Raw genomic sequence first — 19,974 nt, 5'->3', positions numbered from 1 at the left:
GGTATTGTCGCTTTGCTAAGATTGATTACATTAATATAATTTATATGAAATAAATTTACAGTTATTACTTAACAAAACTAATGTACACAGATGTATAGCTTGAAAATGCTTATCTATTTCACAAATATGCCAAAATTTTGAACCACTTATAACCTGGGAGAGCCATGCTTCGGCACGAATGGGCCGGCTCGACCGGAGAAATACCACGTTCTCACAGAAAACCGGCGTGAACCAGCACTTGCGCTGTATTTCGCCGAGTGAGTGAGTTTACCGGAGGCCCAATCCCCTATCCTATTCTCTTCCCTACCCTCCCCTATTCCCTGCCCTTCCCATCCCTACCCTCCCCTATTACCCTATTCCCTCTTAAAAGGAAGGCAACGCACCTGCAGCTCTTCTGGTGCTGCAAGTGGTCGTGGGTGACGGAAGTTACTTTCCATCAGGTGACCCGTTTGCTCGTTTGCCCCCTTATTTCATAAAAAAAGGTCATGAAAAGGCCAAGTGATTAATTATTGGCATAGTTCGGCATAAAATGCGGTAGTGGCAAACCTGTTATTATGAGCAGTAGCAGTTGACATGTGCCCAAGTGCTTTCAGTTTGAAACAAACACTTGATTAAGTTTTATTGTCTACCCGGTTGGTCCAAATTAAACACATTGTCTCGTTGTTTGGACAACGCTATTGTTTTTCGTTATTAAAAACTTTTAATAGTAACATAAACAATAGAATGCAATTTTTGTGTTCCACTAAGAATTTGAACTACCTTTTTTCCAAATTTTTACTGTGAAATAAGTGTTATTTGCTTTTGTAGTTTGTACACGACATTAATTGTTATATAGTACCAACCTATATCTATAAGAATTTTTACTACTTGTTTTTTTTATCAGAATGAGTTTACTACTTTTGTTTTTTTTATCAGAGAGGCAGGAAGCTCGATTTTTATTTTCTTTTACACTTTTAAACAATTTAATTTATTTGACGTCTTTGATAGTTAAATTTTGTCTTTAATTCAGGAGAACCATGTATTATGAATATACTGCCATATTTATTTTTCGTAAGTTATATTTATTATTTGTTAACTGTTTGCACTTCAAACTTTAAGACTGTGTGTATCGGAATTCTCAAGATAGTCGGCTACTCCTTTGTAATTTTGTCATCGCCATAAAACATTGCTTTGAATTCAACTAGACTATGTCTTCCTTTCTTTAAAATTATATTTAATACTATTAATAATTTTATAATTAGATATTATTTTAGATAAAATTTACTCATTGCTTCATTTATTCAATTTGCACACCTGGGTTTAGTTTGAATGACATTTTCTTGTTTTATGGAAACGGGTTTCAATAATAATGTCTCAAATCTGATTGCAATCAATGAATTAGTATGTATACGGAGTTCATAAACATAATATTATTAAATATTATCTTATATGCTGAAAGGACAAGAAATGACGCTACTTAACTTTCATATTATCGTCATAATCGTTATTGTTAACTGCGTACTTTTGGGCATTTGGCTCTTAACTTAAAGTAAAATAATTAAGAATAAAGGTTCATCTTTATGTAAAAAATTAATATAATACTTTACCATGTTTACCATGAGGACAATTTTTACCATGAAACAAGAATCCCGGGAGATTTTCCATCACCCGAAGTAGCGGGCAGCTAGTCCCATCCAAATTCAGAGTCCCGTATAGCATCTTAAAATAGGTCCACCCTAGTATGAAACCTGATACGTCTTAGCTCTTAATTGTTAGAGGCGGGCGAGCGGGGGCTAGGAGGCGGGAGTTCCGCTCCACATTCTGTACTCATTATAACACTTATTGTCTTTAATTTGATTTTCATAGCTTCTACGGTTACTATGTTAAGTGTGCAAGAAGGTAATTGTAGGAAACAGTTTAAAATGGGCAAGATAGAAGAAAAGTAAGTTTTACAAAGAAGTTAAACGTTGAAAAATTTAAAAAAATATAGCTCCTATTGCACATAACACATAATATATCAAAATTTTAGATCTTCTCGAGAATCTTGATAACAGCATAAAGTTTATATATAAAAGTTCCTAAATTTTTAAACATATAAAAAAACAATCTCAAAATCAATAAAAAATTTAAGATTCACCCAAACCCCAACGCGGCTTATTTGTTTTAAGATAAGAAAATATTTGTACCAGCTGTTTTACTTTTAAAAATGTTTTAATTTATACCTGTTAACGGGAGGTCTACCGATACGATCTAAGTATTTACAGATTCGTATCGTGTTTCCAAATATTTTTTGTTAAAAATTCAAATCTGAATAATTTGGTGTAGTAATTAAATTCTCGTTTTCATAAATTCCAATTTTACATCCAGCCGGGTACCTTTTTGAATTCAAAAAATTTAAGAATTGATTTTATAAACGTTATGAGGATGCTTTTAATGAAATTAGATATATTCAAAAAAGCTTCATCAATTTGTTTAGTATACAAAAACTTCAATTAAATTTTGTATTACTAATAATATTAATACAAATTAAAAACTCACTTTTAGAGCAGTTGAATTGGCCAGATATGTCATAGAAAACACATAATCTTAGGATTGTAAAACCAAAAACTACTAGATTTAGAATCATACAATGGATCTAAAATCGAGACTAACAATTCATTAAAGAAGAGCTATCTTTTAAGCAATGAAGCTAGGCGTCGATTTGATCGGCCAATTTAACAAGATAGCTATTTCATTAGACTAGAAATTACTTACTAGCTATAATCAGCTAGGTTCGTTTAGTGATAAAACTATCTGATTATTATTAGCAATAAAAACTTTATAACTGTACAATGTGCGTGTATATTATAAGCAAAAGTGTTTGTAGCATACACTTAACACTTACCTATCAGCAGCTGTTGTGTGTTATCATACACTTGGAGATCCATATTGTATCCATCTTTATACGCAGCATTAAACAAAACATTTCATTAAGAAATATCTACAGAAAACCGTACATCAAAATAAAAACCGTTAAAACTCTTAAAATTAATAGTATCCATAATTTCAAGCATCAGAGTTAATTTCTTTGTAATATAAACGCTTGATTTTAATATAGACACTTTAAGTTAAATGGTTTTTAATGTTTTAAAATGAAAACGAATCAATATCATGCTTAAATCAATTTCATAAAATGAACTTTTAAATGTTAACTTAATCTTTGTCATATTTCATTCATTATCTTTACATTTATCATTTCATTTGACATAAGTTTTAGTTTTTAACTGAAATGAAAAATCATGTTTTTGATTTGCATAATTTGATCAATTATTATTTATAAGAAAGTGTTTATTTATAATTTTGACTCTTCAGAAGCTCAAATGTTTATCTCATCAAAACCATGTCATATCAAACATCTTTCAGTTTAAACGAATGAAGAAATAGCGCACATTTTAGTGGCACGCGCTAGAATTTTTAAGACTTGCAACATCTCCAAGCATTCCGACTATTTTCAAGAGATTTTTCATATTTCTATAATACATTTGTGCGTTTTTTAGGGAGATCGCAGACGACAGACTTTTTGTGCGATCGAGTTTGCGGCGCCCATACAGTCGGCATGGCGTTTCATTAATAGAGTCAATATTAGCTGGGGCTTTTTATAGACTAAAATTAGACTAGATCATAGAGGCCTAGATCATTGCTGTCTATTCCTATTAATCTTGCATGGTATTATTGGTTAGATCGATATAACTAACTTGCTTTCCAAAAAAGACCCAAACATTTTGATCTTACCCAAAATTAAGATTGGTAAATTTCGCAATTAGGTCAGTAATTTTGCACCTGAACTTACCGTTCTGACACAGCAGGCAATCCGACGTCTTGTGAACGCTCTGGCCCTGACATGGGGCCCCTCCGTTGAGGGGGTGAGGCTCTGTGCAGGTGCGGGTTCGGCGTTGCCCCGCGACTCGACCGTTGCACCGACACTGAGTCCACGGGCCCCAAGCGCTCCAACCCCCGTTTACTGTGGAAAGGGAAAACTTTATTTTTTATAAATAGAGGGTTATTAGTTATTACTTATAGCTAGTTGGTGTTTGTTCATCGTTAAATTTATCGGGAAAACAGGCAAAATCAACGCCTGATGAAAAGAGATTACGAGTCGCAAGGACATTGCTTGCTTTTTGAGAAACAACGATTGTTAAGCAAAATCCATACTAATATTATAAATGCGAAAGTGTGTCTGTCTGTCCCTCTGTCTCTCTGTCTGTTACCTCTTCACGCTCAAACCGCTGAACCGATTTTGCTGAAATTTGGCATGGAGATACTTTTCGTCCCGGGAAAGGACATGGGATACTTTTTATCCCGGAAATATGTACGGTTCCCGCGCGATAAACGAGTTTTGGAGCAACGGAGTTGCGGGCGTCATCTAGATTTAAGTAAATAATAATTACTCGCTAAAAATGAAATTAAGAGTTGTCAAACGCTTGTCTCACGATGATAAAATAATAATAATATAATATAATATCAATGGACGCTTCACACCACGTCAGTCTGGCCCCCTGCTAAGTACCTGAAGGACTTGTGTTACGGGTAACAGACAAATGAAATATATTTAATACCTTTATACTATACATATATTTAAGATTTTTATTATATAATACACATATTCAATACACATCAATGACCCAGGAACTTTGAAAACTTTTTGTTCCGTCGGCGGGATTCGAACCCGCGACCCGCGGTTTGAGCTACCGACAGCCCGCCCACTGAGGCAGAGAGGTCGTCAAATAAAATTATTGTACACAGATTAATGTAATTTATGCGAAAATGAAAGTTTCTATCTAAAACGAGATTATCGTATTATGATCTGCGAGGCTAAAATGGTCACTGTGAAGAATCATGATATGAATCATAACATGATTCATTTTTCTAAAATCGCAAAATGCAACTCTGCTTGCAATTCATTTCTGTATTTTTGTACTGATTTGACATTTGTCAGTTTGACAGTTTTGACAATTCATTTGCTGAATTGATTGAGAGGAATTGCTAAATGTGACCATTTTAGCCCCACTGAAAATGCCGTTTGTAAAGATATAATTTTACCAATTTAGCTCAATTAGATTCACCTATTATTACTCCGATGTTCTAATTTGTTAACTAATTATATTATTACTAGCGACCCGCCCCGGCGTCGCACGGGTATAAAATATAAAGCCACTGAAAATATGATTAAAATCGATAGCCTAGGATCCTTCACGTGGTTTACTTCTTATCTGTGCCAAATAACATAAAAATTTCTCCAGTAGTTCGCGAGATAAGCCCTTTCAAATAATTTTCCCCCGTTTTTCCAAATTCTCCTATTAGTCTATAGCTATAGCCTATAGCCGTCCTCAATAAATGGGCTATCTAACACTGAAGGAATTTTTCAAATCGCACCAGTAGTTCCTGAGATTAGCGCGTTCAAGTTAGCCCTTTCAAATAATTTTCCTCGTTTTTTCCACATTTTCCTCTATTTCTTCGCTCCTATTAGTCTTAGCGTGATAAAATATAGCCTTCCTCGATAAATGGGCTATCTAACACTGAAAGAATCATCAAAATCCGTTGCGTAGTTTTAAAGATTAAGAGGATACACCAGGGGAGAGAGAAATTGAAAATAGGTATTTGAAAATGTATTGCTGTCTCACCAATCTCAAGTCTCCCACCGCAGAGCGCGATAGAGACAACACGACAAAAGTTCTAATAAAAGAACAGAAAATCTTCGATTCGTTGTCCGCTGATTCCTTCTCCAAAACTTAACCGATTTAAGTAATTTTTTCATTAAGAATTAAAGCAAGGCTGTGTTCCTATGTTTTATTTTTTTTGTATATTCTAGCCAGTTTTGTTTTCTGGGTGTTTGAACACAGAGGAAAATCTGGCCATTTTTTTGGGTTTTTGGACGTTCTTATCTTTTTTAATAATTAAATTATGAAAAAAAAGAAAACATAGGGACATGCTAATAGTGGCCATAGATATTCAGGAAAAAAATCATAACTCTACCGGCATTATCCAGGGAGGAAACAGCGGACAGCGTTTGTATGGAAAAACGGCGGTGTGGAATCCTCTTAAAGGGAACAAAGGGACATGTGGGAAAAAAGCGATTTGGTTTTATAATATGTATAGATTATCATTCTGTTCATTTTCCAGCACGTTTATGATCAAAGTTGTAGCCTATCAAAAGAGTTTTCCAGAAAACTGTGATGAAACTGACTAACATTCAACCTAGGACGATAAAGTATAAAAAACTCATCGCACATTAGACTCCTCTACTAAAACAAGAGTTATAGTTGTCATAGTTGTCTAGGTTATTCTCCTTTTACATAGAGGTAAGCAAACTGAGTAGCCAAGTGAAATTTAATCGTAGTCACTTTTCTGCCGTATTTTAAGAGCGGTCTGCACTCTGGATTTTTCAACTGCCAATTTGGCTGCAATCATTTTCGTGTATCTCGTGGCTATACTCAACCAATTATTTCCAGAAAAATACTGTGTATTTTGCTCTCTTTTATACGTGTTTAACCAGGAGTTTTGGTATTTTTTGAATAATTGCTCAAAAAGTTTCGAGAGACGCAAATACTTTATTTTTTACAAGAATGGTTCAAACTAAAATGGTGTAAAAATAAGATACAAACATATAATTTACTTTATTTTAAACCAATAATTGATGAATCCTAGATATATCTACATCTTGTTTAATTAGTCGTATTATTTCAGAGCTTCGATACATCTCGATAGCCTTTTAAAATATAGAGTCTAAATGATATGATACATTACAAAAAAACAACTGCACACGCAAGCTTTTAAACCCAATGGGCAAAACGAGACTTTGCTGTCCGTCTGCCTGTCACCAGGCTGTATATCATCATATAAACTACGACTTTGACTCTTTGATATGGAAAATCACAGAATAATATGTGTATTGCTCCTATAACTACAAATACTTAAAAGTAGAATAAAATATTTAAGGGTCGTTCGTCTTATCCATTCTAGTCCATACTAATATTATTACTTTATTACTATTACTAATACATATTATTTTAAATGCAAATGCGTGTCTGCCTGTCTGTCTATCTGTCCGTCTGTCTGTCTGTCTGCTGTTATCTCTTCACGCTGAAACCGCTGAACCATTTTCCTAAAATTTGTCATGGACATACTTTGAGTCCCGAGAAAGGACATAGGATAGTTTTTATCCCGGAAAAATGTACGGTTCCCACGCGATAAACGAATTTATGCGCAACGGAGTTGTGGGCATCATCTAGAAGGCTATATTTTTAAGTTTTTAAGCTGTACGGAACCATTCGTGCGCGTGTCTGAGTCACACTTAGTATTTTTTGTATTGCGTGTCCAGCCTACCTAGATTATCGGCTCCATTACCGATTTATTACGCTACATTTAATTTTGCGTGTTACATTTAAACCCAGCCAGATACCATCGGTTACAACCAATGTAAATATTTTAGGTTGAAATACAATTTAAAGGTTATTACTAGGCACACTATTTATAATTACTATTGTGGTCTAAGTAATTATAGCGCAGTTTTACGATTTGTATTATAATATTATAGTTTTAAACGCTGTCGTTTTTTGAATTGCGACTTACTATCAGACTTATCAAGACTCATCAAGACAAGACCCATCAAGAACAATCTTATATATAAAAATGGATTTTCAAATGTGTTAGTCGCGCTAAAACTTGAAAACGACTGAACGGATTGGGCTGATTTTAGTCTTAAAATATTCGTAGAAGTCCAGGGAAGGTTTTAAAGTGACACGAAGTTCACCGGGACAGCTAGTTTATATATATAAAAATAGATTTTCAATTATGTTAGTAACGCGATAACTCGATAACGGCTGAACCGATTCTGCTAATTTTAGTCTTAAAATAATCCTTGAAGACCAGGGAAGGTTTTTAAGTGACACGAAGTTCACCGAGACAGCTAGTATTATACAGTGTGTAACAAAAATAAGTGATAATACTTTAGGGTGTGTACATGTTCCTTGTAAAGAGTTCACTGTGAAAGTAGCAGCGCTGAAAAACGAAAAAATATTTTCACTTTTGTATGGGCAACGGCCCGAGCGTCACAAGTTTCCCCATACAAAAGTGAAAAAAAATTTGGTCTTTCAGCGCTGCTACTTTCACAGTGAACTCTCTACAAGGAACACGTACAGACCCTAAAGTATTATCACTTGTTTTTGTTACACCCTGTATGCGTAAATATCAAAAATATAGGTATACTATATATTATATACTACATAGTTAACGCGCAGGAACCTTACATTTTACAGAATAAAAAGTATCCTATAATATCCTTTTCTGGGACTCAAAGTATCTCCACACCAAATGTCAACAAAATCAGCTAAGCGATGAGGAGGTAACAGACGTGGGAGAGCCATTCTTCGGCACGAATGGGCCGGCTCGACCGACGAAATACCACGTTCTCACAGAAAACCGGCGCTGTATTTCGCCGAGTGAGTGAGTTTACCGGAGGCCCAATCCCCTACCCTATTCCCTTCCCTACCCTCCCCTATTCCATTCCCTTCCCATCCCTACCCTCCCCTATTACCCTATTCCCTCTTAAAAGGCCGGCAACGCACCTGCAGCTCTATTCTCTAATATTAGTATGAATCGTCTCGGTTAGTCAGACACTTAATTAAAGACTTTCTACAGAAACTTTTTTTCTTAATTTAATGTCACCTTCCATTTCCCACAAAAACATCCCAAATCTTAAAGCCCCTTGATCTTACAAAATCTATTAGTTAATAACAATATTTTACCGTGTATTCAGAGTTCATTATTACGTATTAGGAAAAAATATGATAATAGGGCCCTGTATCACAAAAAGCAACCATTAATTTCAATATGGAGGCACATGTGGCGAGAAATCTTATAATTTATAACCATTACGGGTGTTTCACAGAGTAATTTTGGTGAGTACTACCAGTATTTTATGGTGTGATGACTTTTCGTTATTTCATCTTAGTCTGACAGGACAATGTTTAATCCATCTGAAAAAAAGTTAGCTTTAGGTACCTATCTATATTTTGTTATAAGCGTAGTGTACCTATGTTTCTTAAATATTTTTTTTATAAACACTGATGTATAATGCAAAAAATTGCATGATACTGGCCCTAGCTGTTTTGTTCCCAAGTATCTTCTATCTTCTTTATGCAGATGTAATTCTTATTTTTTTAATGCAGGTTAAAGACGGTCATCAGCGGTATCTGCTTCACTCTGCCCGACAAATTTTAACTCCATCGTTTCCTTATTTTTCTTATTTCTAAGCAAACATTGATTAGTTATTTTAACACCGTGAAATAACTCAAGTCGAATGGCCCGTTAAATTAGAATTTATTGTAAATTACTAATTCTGACAGAAGTTATAACTGATTCGTTTCGCTTTCGGCACCGCGGAACTTTTCTAAAAGTTTGTGGAATAATTTATTATTACGGATTAAAATGTGAAATAAGCTTCACATTAACGTCTATATTTCGCTTCCGAAAAACTTTAAATAGCTTCATATTGGAGATAGCTAACAGGGCTAAACTTCTTGTTATTTTGTTCTCAGCCTTTAAATAGAATAGCTACCATAAATGGTAAAAAAAACTACAAAGTCTATCTCTACTCAAGTATATGTTCTTGTTGTACTTACTTTTATGACTTTTTTTATTAACTTATATAGAAACCTAAAATATCTAGCAAACCTAGTTTACTTCGTCATAATCAAGTCCAACCGTGCAATTGATTAAACATTTCCTTGGAATTTTACACGCCTCTGTTAGGTTATATCATGAGACTAATATTTCAGACCTTAGTATTATCTAAGTAATTTATATTCTGATATATCTCTATCTATGCTCAGCCCATTACCAAAAGGGCCAAGATGGGCCACCCGCAGAACTAATGAAGGCATTCCCTGCCCATAAAAATTGATTGGCCATTTCGGCCTAATAACTATTAAATCTTAGTATAAATAATGCTCAGCTCGGGAGCGCTTTATCTCTATAATTATAGCTGGGTATAAGTTAATACGTGTAACGTGACTTTAAGATACATAATTCTGTGGATAAATTTTGAAGTCTACAATTGACAACATTTCAAAATGTTTAAGCCTTAAAATAAAAAATACCGTTTCTTTAGTTTCTTCTCCTGATATCAAAAAAATATTCAAAAATTTTTTATATTGCTTTTTTACTGAGAAAATAAATAAAAACTGAAAAATACGCTGTGACGTCATACTTACGGCATAATATCATACAGTTTGTTTGCCTGGTGTAAAATAGTTTTAAAAAGACAACATGAAGCATAAAAACAAAAACGTCACTGTCAACCACCTGTCAACACTGACATTTCTAAAAAATAACATTACCTCATTGGTTACCTATCCTCCAGGTTGACGATGACATTGACAGACGTCATAATAAACGTAACAAACTTACATTGACAGATTTTTTCTTTTGTTAAAGTGTAATGGAATTAACCGTTCAGACGTAAGTATGACGTCATTTGGCGCTTACGTCTCTTTAGAATACGAAGGATTAAAATCTATTTTTTAGGTATCATAAAAACATAATTTTGAAAAAGCAAGAAACACGTGTCGCCTTATTTTAAGTCTACTTTCATATAAAATAATAAAAAAGCCATGTTAAAATTTTGAAATGTTGTCAATTGTTTCTGAACTGCCTTAAAATGAACTTTCTAACAGAAAGCTGTAAATATTGCAATTTACTGGCAACCTGTGATACAGGCTGTAACAAAAAGTGTTAATACTTTAGGGTGTGTATAATATTGTTTCCCTTGTCAAAGAGTTCACTGTTAAAACAGCTGCAGCGCTAAAAGAGTTAGTACTTCTATGTTTATATGAGAAATGCCCCAAGTTATGTTAAACAAATTTCAAAACTACAATTTACATTTTTTTAATAAAATTATACGGGCCTATTCAGTATTAAAATACCATCCATCATACTAGGTTAAAAATAAACAAGGTAACCTCCCAATTAAAGGGATTATGATTAATAGTTTAACCGTGCTGAAAGAATATTTAAACACCGCCTTGTTTAAACTTGGCGCACAATACAATGTCATTTGTTTGTTCGTTCGTCACGCGAGCAATGATACTTGGCATTAAACGTGCCAAGTTGCGAGCTTTACTGTTTAACTTATTACTACTTGAGCTTGTAAGTAACAAAGTAAAAGACAACTCTTAAGTTCTAGCTTTACATTTATGTAGTTTGTCTTATAACTCATGTTTATTATATCAATTATAGTAAGTACATCTTATATATATATATATATATATATATATATATATATATATATATATATATATATATATATATATATAATCTCGGAATCGGCTCCAACGATTTTCATTATTTTTGGGAAATGTCATTTTATTCGTGTTTTATCGAATACCGAGCAAAGCTCGGTCAAACAGCTAGTTATATATATTATAATATATATATAAGTATATAATTGGGATCTCGGAATCGGCTCCAACGATTTTCATGAAATTTAGTATATGGGGTGTTTCGGGGGCGATAAATCGATCTATAGTACAACAAATAGTAGACAAATAGCTAGTAATATTATAAAAGCGGACGTGTCAGTCAATCGGTTTCTTCTCCACACTTAAAAATGTGAATCAATTTTGTTAAAAAATATGAAGGCACGTTAATTTTTGGACGAGGTCACAGGATAGTTTTTATTGCAGACAAATTCTTCAAGCTAAAAACAAACTTAATATTAATTATTTAGATTTCTATTACAATCTAAAACTGTACTTGAAGAAAAGTTAAGTTTGTGCAATTCTCATTTATTGCACTGATGATGATGAAAAAGCAATTTAATTTAGACAAATTACACGCAACATATTAGGGCAATATAACATGGCGTGTAGTACGCCATCTTGTACAGCTGACCCGCACTGCAGGGGGCTCATTATACACGGAAATTATGCTTAGAATATAAACTAGTCATACGAGAGCCCATTCAATAGCTAAGGACTAAATAGGAAATCAATAACGCTCTAAGAAATACAATAAACTATACAAAACAGAAAAATAATAACGCTAAAGAAGTAAGAGATTAAAACTTGATGATTGAAACAGCTGAGAAGCTTAATAAACACCTTACCGACTATGCAGCAAGGATTTAGTTTAGAAAACTGTATAAATTTTAAAATTAAAATTAATATTTTAATATTATATTATAACAACAAAGTAGCCAAGTGCCAACGTATATAAAACTCTAATTGACTGCATTATCAGATTTTATGCGAAATAGATAGCTCATTAAAATTAGACCATCGGGGCTAAAATGGTCACATTTAGCAATTCCTCTCAATCAATTCAGCAAATGAATTGTAAAAACTGTCAAACTGACAAATGTCAAATCAGTACAAAAATACGGAAATGAATTGCAAGCAGAGTTGTATTTAGCGATTTTAGAAAAATGAATCATATTATGATTCATATCATGATTCTTCAAAGCGACCATTTTAGCCCCGCAGTAGTAATGTCGCTAGAAGAGAAGCGGGCGTCCACAAATTACGGGAGGTGGTTTTTTTAATCTTTTGACCTCCCCCTCCCTCCTGGTGAGATTTCGTGAGATTTTTTGCACCCCCCTCTCTCCCTCCAAAACTCGCGAGTTTTTTTTAAATGTGGGTTTCTTATGTAAACGTTTGGTTTCATAGTCTGTAGATTTTCTTTCGAACGAATTTTTAAAATATGATCTTAATCGTAGGTATAACGATTACGCTTACGATTAAATCTTAAGTATACGTACAATCTGGATGAAATTGACCAAAATAGTATTATTTTGACGACCTCTGTGGCTCAGTGGTGAGCGCGTTGGTAGCTCAAGCCGGGGGTCGCGGGTTCGAATCCCGCCGACGGAACAAAAAAAAAGTTTTCAATGTTCCCGGGTCTGGATGTGTATTAAATATGTGTATGATATAATAAAAATCTTAAATATATGTAGGTATAGTATAAAAGTATTAAATATATTTCCGTTGTCTGGTACCTGTAACACAAGTCCTTTAGGTACTTAGCACTGACGTGGTGTGAAGCGTCCATAGATATTATTATATTATTTGTTGAGAAAAAAATTACGTGAGATTTGCCGAAACCTCCCCTCTCCCCAACGTGAGATTAGATGCGATTTGACTCGACCGGGGGGGAGGGGGTCGAGTCAAATCTCGAACCTAAACACCTCACGTAATTTTTGGACGCCCCCTAACTTACACAGGTACTATCAGAGAAATTAATTCATAGGCAGACGGCGGACTTACGTTATTTGGTCGCTTTGTCAAACCCAGCCGACATAAATATCACGTCTAACTTAAATTAACATATCCCGACTAAAAGACGTAGGTCCCATCCCATAATATGAATGTTTTTCTTCGATTTCGATTCGATTCGAAAAACATTACCCTCTTGTAATTGTTGTCGAGTAAAAAAGATCCAATTGGCGTCGTTTCACATAAATTCACTCTAAAAGCAATATCCAGGGATAAAACAATAGAAATACACGAAGAAGCGTTACAAAGGGCGCCCTCTAATAAACGTAATTGGTCGCAACCTGTAGCCGAAATAACTATTCCAATTAGTGCACTCGGAGTCAGAATTCACAGCTCAAACAATCCATTTCCAGGCTCGGTCACTTCTGTTATTTGAGTTTCTCTATCGATTGATGGAACGTTTTAGAAGGGTTTTTAAAATAGACGAATTAGAATGTTTGGTTCAAGATGAAAGGGTATCATTGTTATTAGGTGTCAACTCGAGCGGTAACAATAGTAAATTCTAATTTCAGTCCAAAATACTTTTAAGTTAACCTGCCTTCTGAAATTTAAAGCTATTGTAGAAATATAAATATTTTTTTAACCACAGACGTGTCACGTGTGTAGTTAAAAAAATGGAAATACTGACAATATTATGAATTATGTTTAACGACTTAGATATACCGCAAATTGTTATTTTTACTACACGCTGACTGTGGAGGGACACGAAAATTCTAAATAAAAGAAAAAAATCTTCCTTAACACCGCGTATTAAATTCGAACGTGCTAAGTCGGAGGTGCTGATTGCAATCAGTTTGTCAGGCGCCATATTTCCACAATGGCGTGGGCGACGCGGCATCTCTAATGACTCTCCCATGCGCCGGCGCACTGCAATAATTGCGGACGATCGGCCGTGCCCTTTGATCTCACTAAAGTATAGTTATTACAGACGGAGAGGGTTGAATCCGCTAAAGAGTACCGAGAATTGACGGTTGTCAGATGAATTATACGAGAAACAATAAATGCGTAAGATGCCTAGTTAGATACCCGGTAATATAATACGGCTCGAAATGCTAATCAGATAGTAAATGACGCTGCACTCGTATTAAAGCCGTTAAAGTGTAAGCTCAATATCTAAAAATCTAATTGACTGCATTATCAGATTTTATGGCTCGTGAAATTTAATAGCTGGTTTTTTGTTTATTGTCTATGGGAAACGAGAATAATGGAGGAAACTAGAAACGGGTATTAATTAATGGAATATTAAGCAGAAAAGATTCAGAGAGATAAAATAACAATTCCACTTAACTATATAAAGAACTCAATGTAGCGCTTTATCCTAAATTAAAATAAACCTGACCCATTTAAAATAGTGCACGCTGAATACATTGTTCGACTCTATTATCCACATTTTAATTATAACGAAGACAACGTTTTAAGGAAAGTATAAAATATACAAAGTGACCCATATTCAACCGGGACAAAGCGTTTTACTAGTATTACTTTCGGACATGCAAAGGAGTACTAATTAAAAGTAAAATGTTACATCAAATATTAACATGAGCAAATTAACTCACCGTAAACAGTCAACGTAGCCGATTCTGAAATCCTTTTCCCAGCTATGTTTTCAGCCACGCAACTATAGTTCGCCATGTCCTGGTAAACAAAAATGAACCTTATAAACTTATGTTAGAAAATAAAATCAAAACGAGCAAATTAGTAAACTAAATTTTTCACATAAAATGAAAAAAAAAACAAAGTTTCGTTTGAACGAGTCTGGTTTAATTTATTTACAATGATGTTGTTGCGTGTACAGAATCAGAAAAAGAGAAGAAAATGTAAGACCTAAGCTTACATTCATCGGTACACGTAAACATGACTGTATTACACTAACACCTTGCACGCAACGGGAGCGATAAAGAAGTTAATTCTATTAATAACCATGAGTTCGTTATCGAAATACAAGAGCTTAAAGTCAATGAAGTTGATAACAAAAGGAATGATGGAAAAAAGGAAAATTATTTGCTACACAAAGTAGGAAAAGTAAAATTCAATTAGAGCCTGTCTCAATGATAAGGGTAGAAAATGAGAGCTGTTTCACGACATTTACGTACAGTAAATGATGTTGTTCTGGCTCTATTTCGGAATGTAAATTCCAGACGAAACCGTAGTTTCATGAAAGCTTAAAAACTAATTTATAAACACAATGACACTATAATCAAATATGGTCGAACAAAATGTAAAGTTGTATGGATAGTGTGCGCGCATGACCGTAAACATTACATTTAATTAAGAAAATGGTCCTAACACCTCGGGAGATAATGTTACTGAGCGACACTGGTTGCAATTAATCCATGCCTCGCCGCAAAGGCTAATTAGTGAGTGCCGTAGTAAGGAAACTAGAGATGGTGTGAGTTATGTGCAATTTTGTCGTCAGCAGCCCAACTTGATTACTGGCTGGACGATGAGTTTAATTATAATGTACTTCGATTTCATATTCCTCCTCGACGTTATGTATCTTGTTATGAATATGAAGTGTCAGTAGGGTGTGGCTTATGTTTATTTCCAGTGTTTCTTGTTTATTTAAAGTATTTCATCGATTGCTTTATTTTTGTTTTTATTGTTATTTATTTTCTTCGACTGATATTACTACACAAGCGATGTATTTTAACTATTATAACGTAATAAGAAATAAATCGTGATGATTTCCACATCAAAATTATATTAATTGTAAGTTACACTGAATATACCACTTGGGTATATTCAGTGTAACTTACAAGTTGCAGTTATGAGTAAGAAATCTAATTCCGTACAAGTGGTGGGATGAAATTACGAGAAAATCCAGAATAAAATCTCGCGAAACCTAACAAACTGGTGAGTGGGAGCTGAGAAAATTAAATTAACTTTAGACTTTTAGTGCAAGAAAAAAGGACGACACTCGACAGAGACTCGTGTCGCAATTAATAAACGTCCGTCTCACTCGACTAATTAGTCCCAGCTCGGGATAAATAAACAATTTGCGACGAGATGTTGCGATTGTCCGAGTTAGCTGAACATGTAAATGAATTTAAAGTGTCGGCCATCTTATCGGATTGAGTGAAATAACGGATGTTAAATTGTCGGCATTAATAAGACATGCTTTATGACTAAGCCTTACTGATAACACAATGGAGGGAATTTATAGCTGGCTTCGACAAATTTCTACAATTGTCTGCCTCTCGTAATTATAGACGAAGTAACGGTTCGCGGCAGCGCAATACCATTTGTGGCATTAAAAATTTATGCTTCCACAATACATTATAAGGAATCAACGTGTGCTATAAATATTTTATTTGTAGACTTAAATAATATTTAACAATTTAGTAACGTTAAGTTACAAATATTGAAAAAGTGAAAACAGTTGGCACCGCCCCAATTCTGAACTTTTAGACTCTAGTTTATATCTATTCAATAACATTGTTAATTGGTCAATGTTTTAAAATTAGTCTCACAGGTAGTAGAGAATAGCTGATATACTTTTGTCAAAAACCTTAGAAATCGGACGTAAATTGGCATCCTAATATTTGCAAGAGATGAGCATATTATGTACACGTACATGTCCATTCATGTTTAACTAAAGACGTCTAGTTTTGATCATTCAGGGTACAGCTGGAACATTTCCCAGAAGAAGCGATTAGTATTAGTATGCAATAGGAGTCTGTGAAATTAGTTGAGACTGCACCACGTGACTGTACTACACATGTTCCTATTGCATTTTAGGACGTTAAAGGAACCGTAAGGTAGCTCTATTTCCGGAACCCTGTATAGAATGTAACTTACAAAATACACGAGGGTATCAAATTATTTCTTTTAGATTTTTTCCTTCAATATTTGATATAATTCATGTATAATTCAGGATTTTAGAGGTACATCATACATGACGTAGTACGCCTTTTGTCTAATTTCTTTAAAAGAACGGTTCACAACTCTTTGGTTTTCAAAACTATATCACACATCACTGAAACTTCTGTAATGTCAGATTACATTCCACTCAGCTTAATCTACGCTAGTGCTACCATATTTCAGGAACACTTGATATCAACGTAACTCTAAGTGGTAGCACCAACATATCCATCATAATAGCTTAAGATAACAAACTTTCAACATAGGAGTACTGTGTAGCAACTCGCATAATGATTGTACAATTAAAATTTACAAGCAAACTTGAATGGAGGGGAAGCGACGCTAACAACGTGAATCATTGTGAATAATCAAAAACACGTAGCACGAAATTAAGAAATTTAAATCTTATTACCACACGCACACAGTTGTTTTTACCACGACGCGGTTAACGTATAATTTGAACATATGCTTTTAATGTGGTACATATAAAAATCATGTTACAATTTGTGGTGTCATTAATATAAGTCACATTATTATTTATTAACATCAAACTTTTGTTCATAACTCAATATTTAAGCTACCATAAGTCATTTCGTTGAAGTAATAAGAAAACTTGCTTTTGCTTACAAAATAAATGTAACTATTTCACAAGATAGTATAAAGTTGTAACAGATGGAGATAGAGCTTTTTTTATTAAATGTAACATTGTATCAATAGCCAACTTGATAGATTATGAATAAGATTAAGATTAAAAGTTTATATTTGTTGGGCTTAAATTCAACTTAGATTCAATAGGTTATATTGTTCAAGAATAATCCGCGGGAATTCCAAGAAAAGATGTTATATCATCGTATTTTAAGCTTACTCAAGCTTATCAGCTTACTTCAAGAATACTGAGAGAAAATATAGTATTACGAGGAAATTCTTTTACACTTAAGAATATCTAAGAACAAAACGAAGTTAAGTTTGTTAAAGAAAGGCAATTAATCAACATAAGTCTGCAATCGTGCCCTAAGTTTTTAATTGAAAAGTTTCAGAGTTGGTATATGAAAACTTTGTGAGGAAAAATGAACTAGTTTTAAAAGCAGATTTGGAATTTAAATGGCGTAAAAATGAGTGTTAAGTAGCTTGCTAATGAAATCTAAATTCAAAAACGATTTTATAATAATATTACACACAAAGGAAATTGTATGTTTGCACATTTTTTTATCACTTATCTTTTACAATATAATAAAGATCTTATAATTTACATGCACACACCAAATAAGTATTTATTTATTTAATAAAAAGTATGAAATAGGGAAGAGTTAGAAAAATACATTTTCCTACAACATAAGTTAACTTTTGATACTTAAATGCTAAATGTTATTATAATTATATTATAATATTAAGTAATATCATTTAAGGATCAAAAGGCATGTAAACGTTTGAAGGCGGGAAGGAGTCTAGATATGCGTAACTGCAAGTTGTTTTGCAATTCAATATATGATTTGATTCCGAGGCAGTCGTATGCAAAACGTTTACTTGACGTAAAGAGGTTTTATACACGACTGTCCGCATTCTGATACTATTTTATGTAAAACATTACGTTAAAAGTTAATGAACCTTCAACATTTCTCTAGAAGCCTAAATAGGCTTCTAGAGAAATGTTGAAGGTTCAGAATATTGTATTAAATAAATATTTAATACAATATTCTGAGCTTTGTCAGTTTGTACAAGCAAAATATTTCTAGTCTTGTGAACTAAATCTATTAAATGTAGCATTCAATGCCTTAATTACATGCCTTATATGACTCATTTAAATGAAATAAATACTTAATTTTTAACCCAGTCTGGCAACTGGGATGACACTGACAATACTTATATTATTATTAATTAGATATGTCAATAAGAGTATTAGGTATTTGTGGTTTATATGCATAGTAAATTACAGATACCGGACAGTAACCGTATAGAAAACTAGTTAAAAAATCTACAACAAGAGCTTTTCCTTAGATTTATTGATACTTACTTGCAAAGTAGCTCGTGAAATCAGTAGGTTTCCTTCAGGTGATATCAGCACATTGTGATCCTGTTGGAGGGGAATGCCATGCTTCATCCAAGTCACCCTCGGGGGAGGAGCGGCGGCTGGTGGGGAACATCGCAATGATGCAGCAGAACCTGCCTCCACTGATACCGGTGATGGGGCGAGGACGAACTGCTTCTTCAGATCTGAAAAAGAATATAATGCTATAGTTCCTACGACATTTACAAAAGTTCCTAAAACTTAAAAAAGGAAAGGAAAAAAAGAAAAAGGTACAATTCTCAAATCTAATAGCTCTAAGAACTTGAAAATAAATATAAAACTATAGAAACAAAAATAGAACCCATAAGGATGAAGTTGCAGGAAACAGCTTGTTCCTAAATAATTCAATAAGCTCTTACAGAAATTGATCATGTGAACATGAGACCGCATGTAGCTTGAAATTTTGAATAGACGTCTGGGCGAAACAAAGAGACAGACGTGAGAGTATATTGTGAAACAGCGTCTTAACAAAATACAGCAGCAATATAAGTTTGAAATTTAAAAGCACGAAACATAAACAATATAGAAAACGGTCGGTAAGGGAAGTAATATTAAAACGTTTATATGGGCCATAGTAAATATTAAAATACTCATATGAGGCAATAAAGGATACAAAGACGCTTCCCCACGCGGAGATACAGAATGTACATCTCTTTGTTCTTTCAATAGCTATATCGGATACAATGATATTATACAAAAAACAATTTTCTACCCCAATTATTGTATAATATGCGTCAATAAAAGATGACATTTTATCAGAGA

The 19,974-nt window shown here is 33.8% G+C and overlaps 1 protein-coding gene across 2 annotated transcripts in view; it reads right to left on the bottom strand.

Annotated features, from left to right (window-relative positions):
• LOC121731143 (netrin receptor UNC5C-like) overlaps positions 1 to 19,974 on the bottom strand; it is a 62,791-nt gene that overhangs the window by 17,096 nt on the left and 25,721 nt on the right. Inside the window, exons 4-7 of one of the 2 annotated variants that reach the window (XM_042120499.1) lie at positions 19,159 to 19,358; positions 14,843 to 14,921; positions 3,809 to 3,979; positions 2,864 to 2,917 (exon numbers count right to left, since the gene is read on the bottom strand). In XM_042120499.1, the coding sequence (XP_041976433.1) occupies positions 2,864 to 2,917; positions 3,809 to 3,979; positions 14,843 to 14,921; positions 19,159 to 19,358 (504 nt within the window). The remainder of the gene's footprint in view (positions 1 to 2,863; positions 2,918 to 3,808; positions 3,980 to 14,842; positions 14,922 to 19,158; positions 19,359 to 19,974) is intronic. The other variant, XM_042120500.1, reaches the window with a different exon arrangement.

The sequence above is a fragment of the Aricia agestis genome, chromosome 10 (assembly GCF_905147365.1).
Source record: "Aricia agestis chromosome 10, ilAriAges1.1, whole genome shotgun sequence".
Taxonomy (NCBI): Eukaryota; Metazoa; Arthropoda; class Insecta; order Lepidoptera; family Lycaenidae; genus Aricia; species Aricia agestis.
This window is presented reverse-complemented; position numbering and strand designations above follow the sequence as displayed.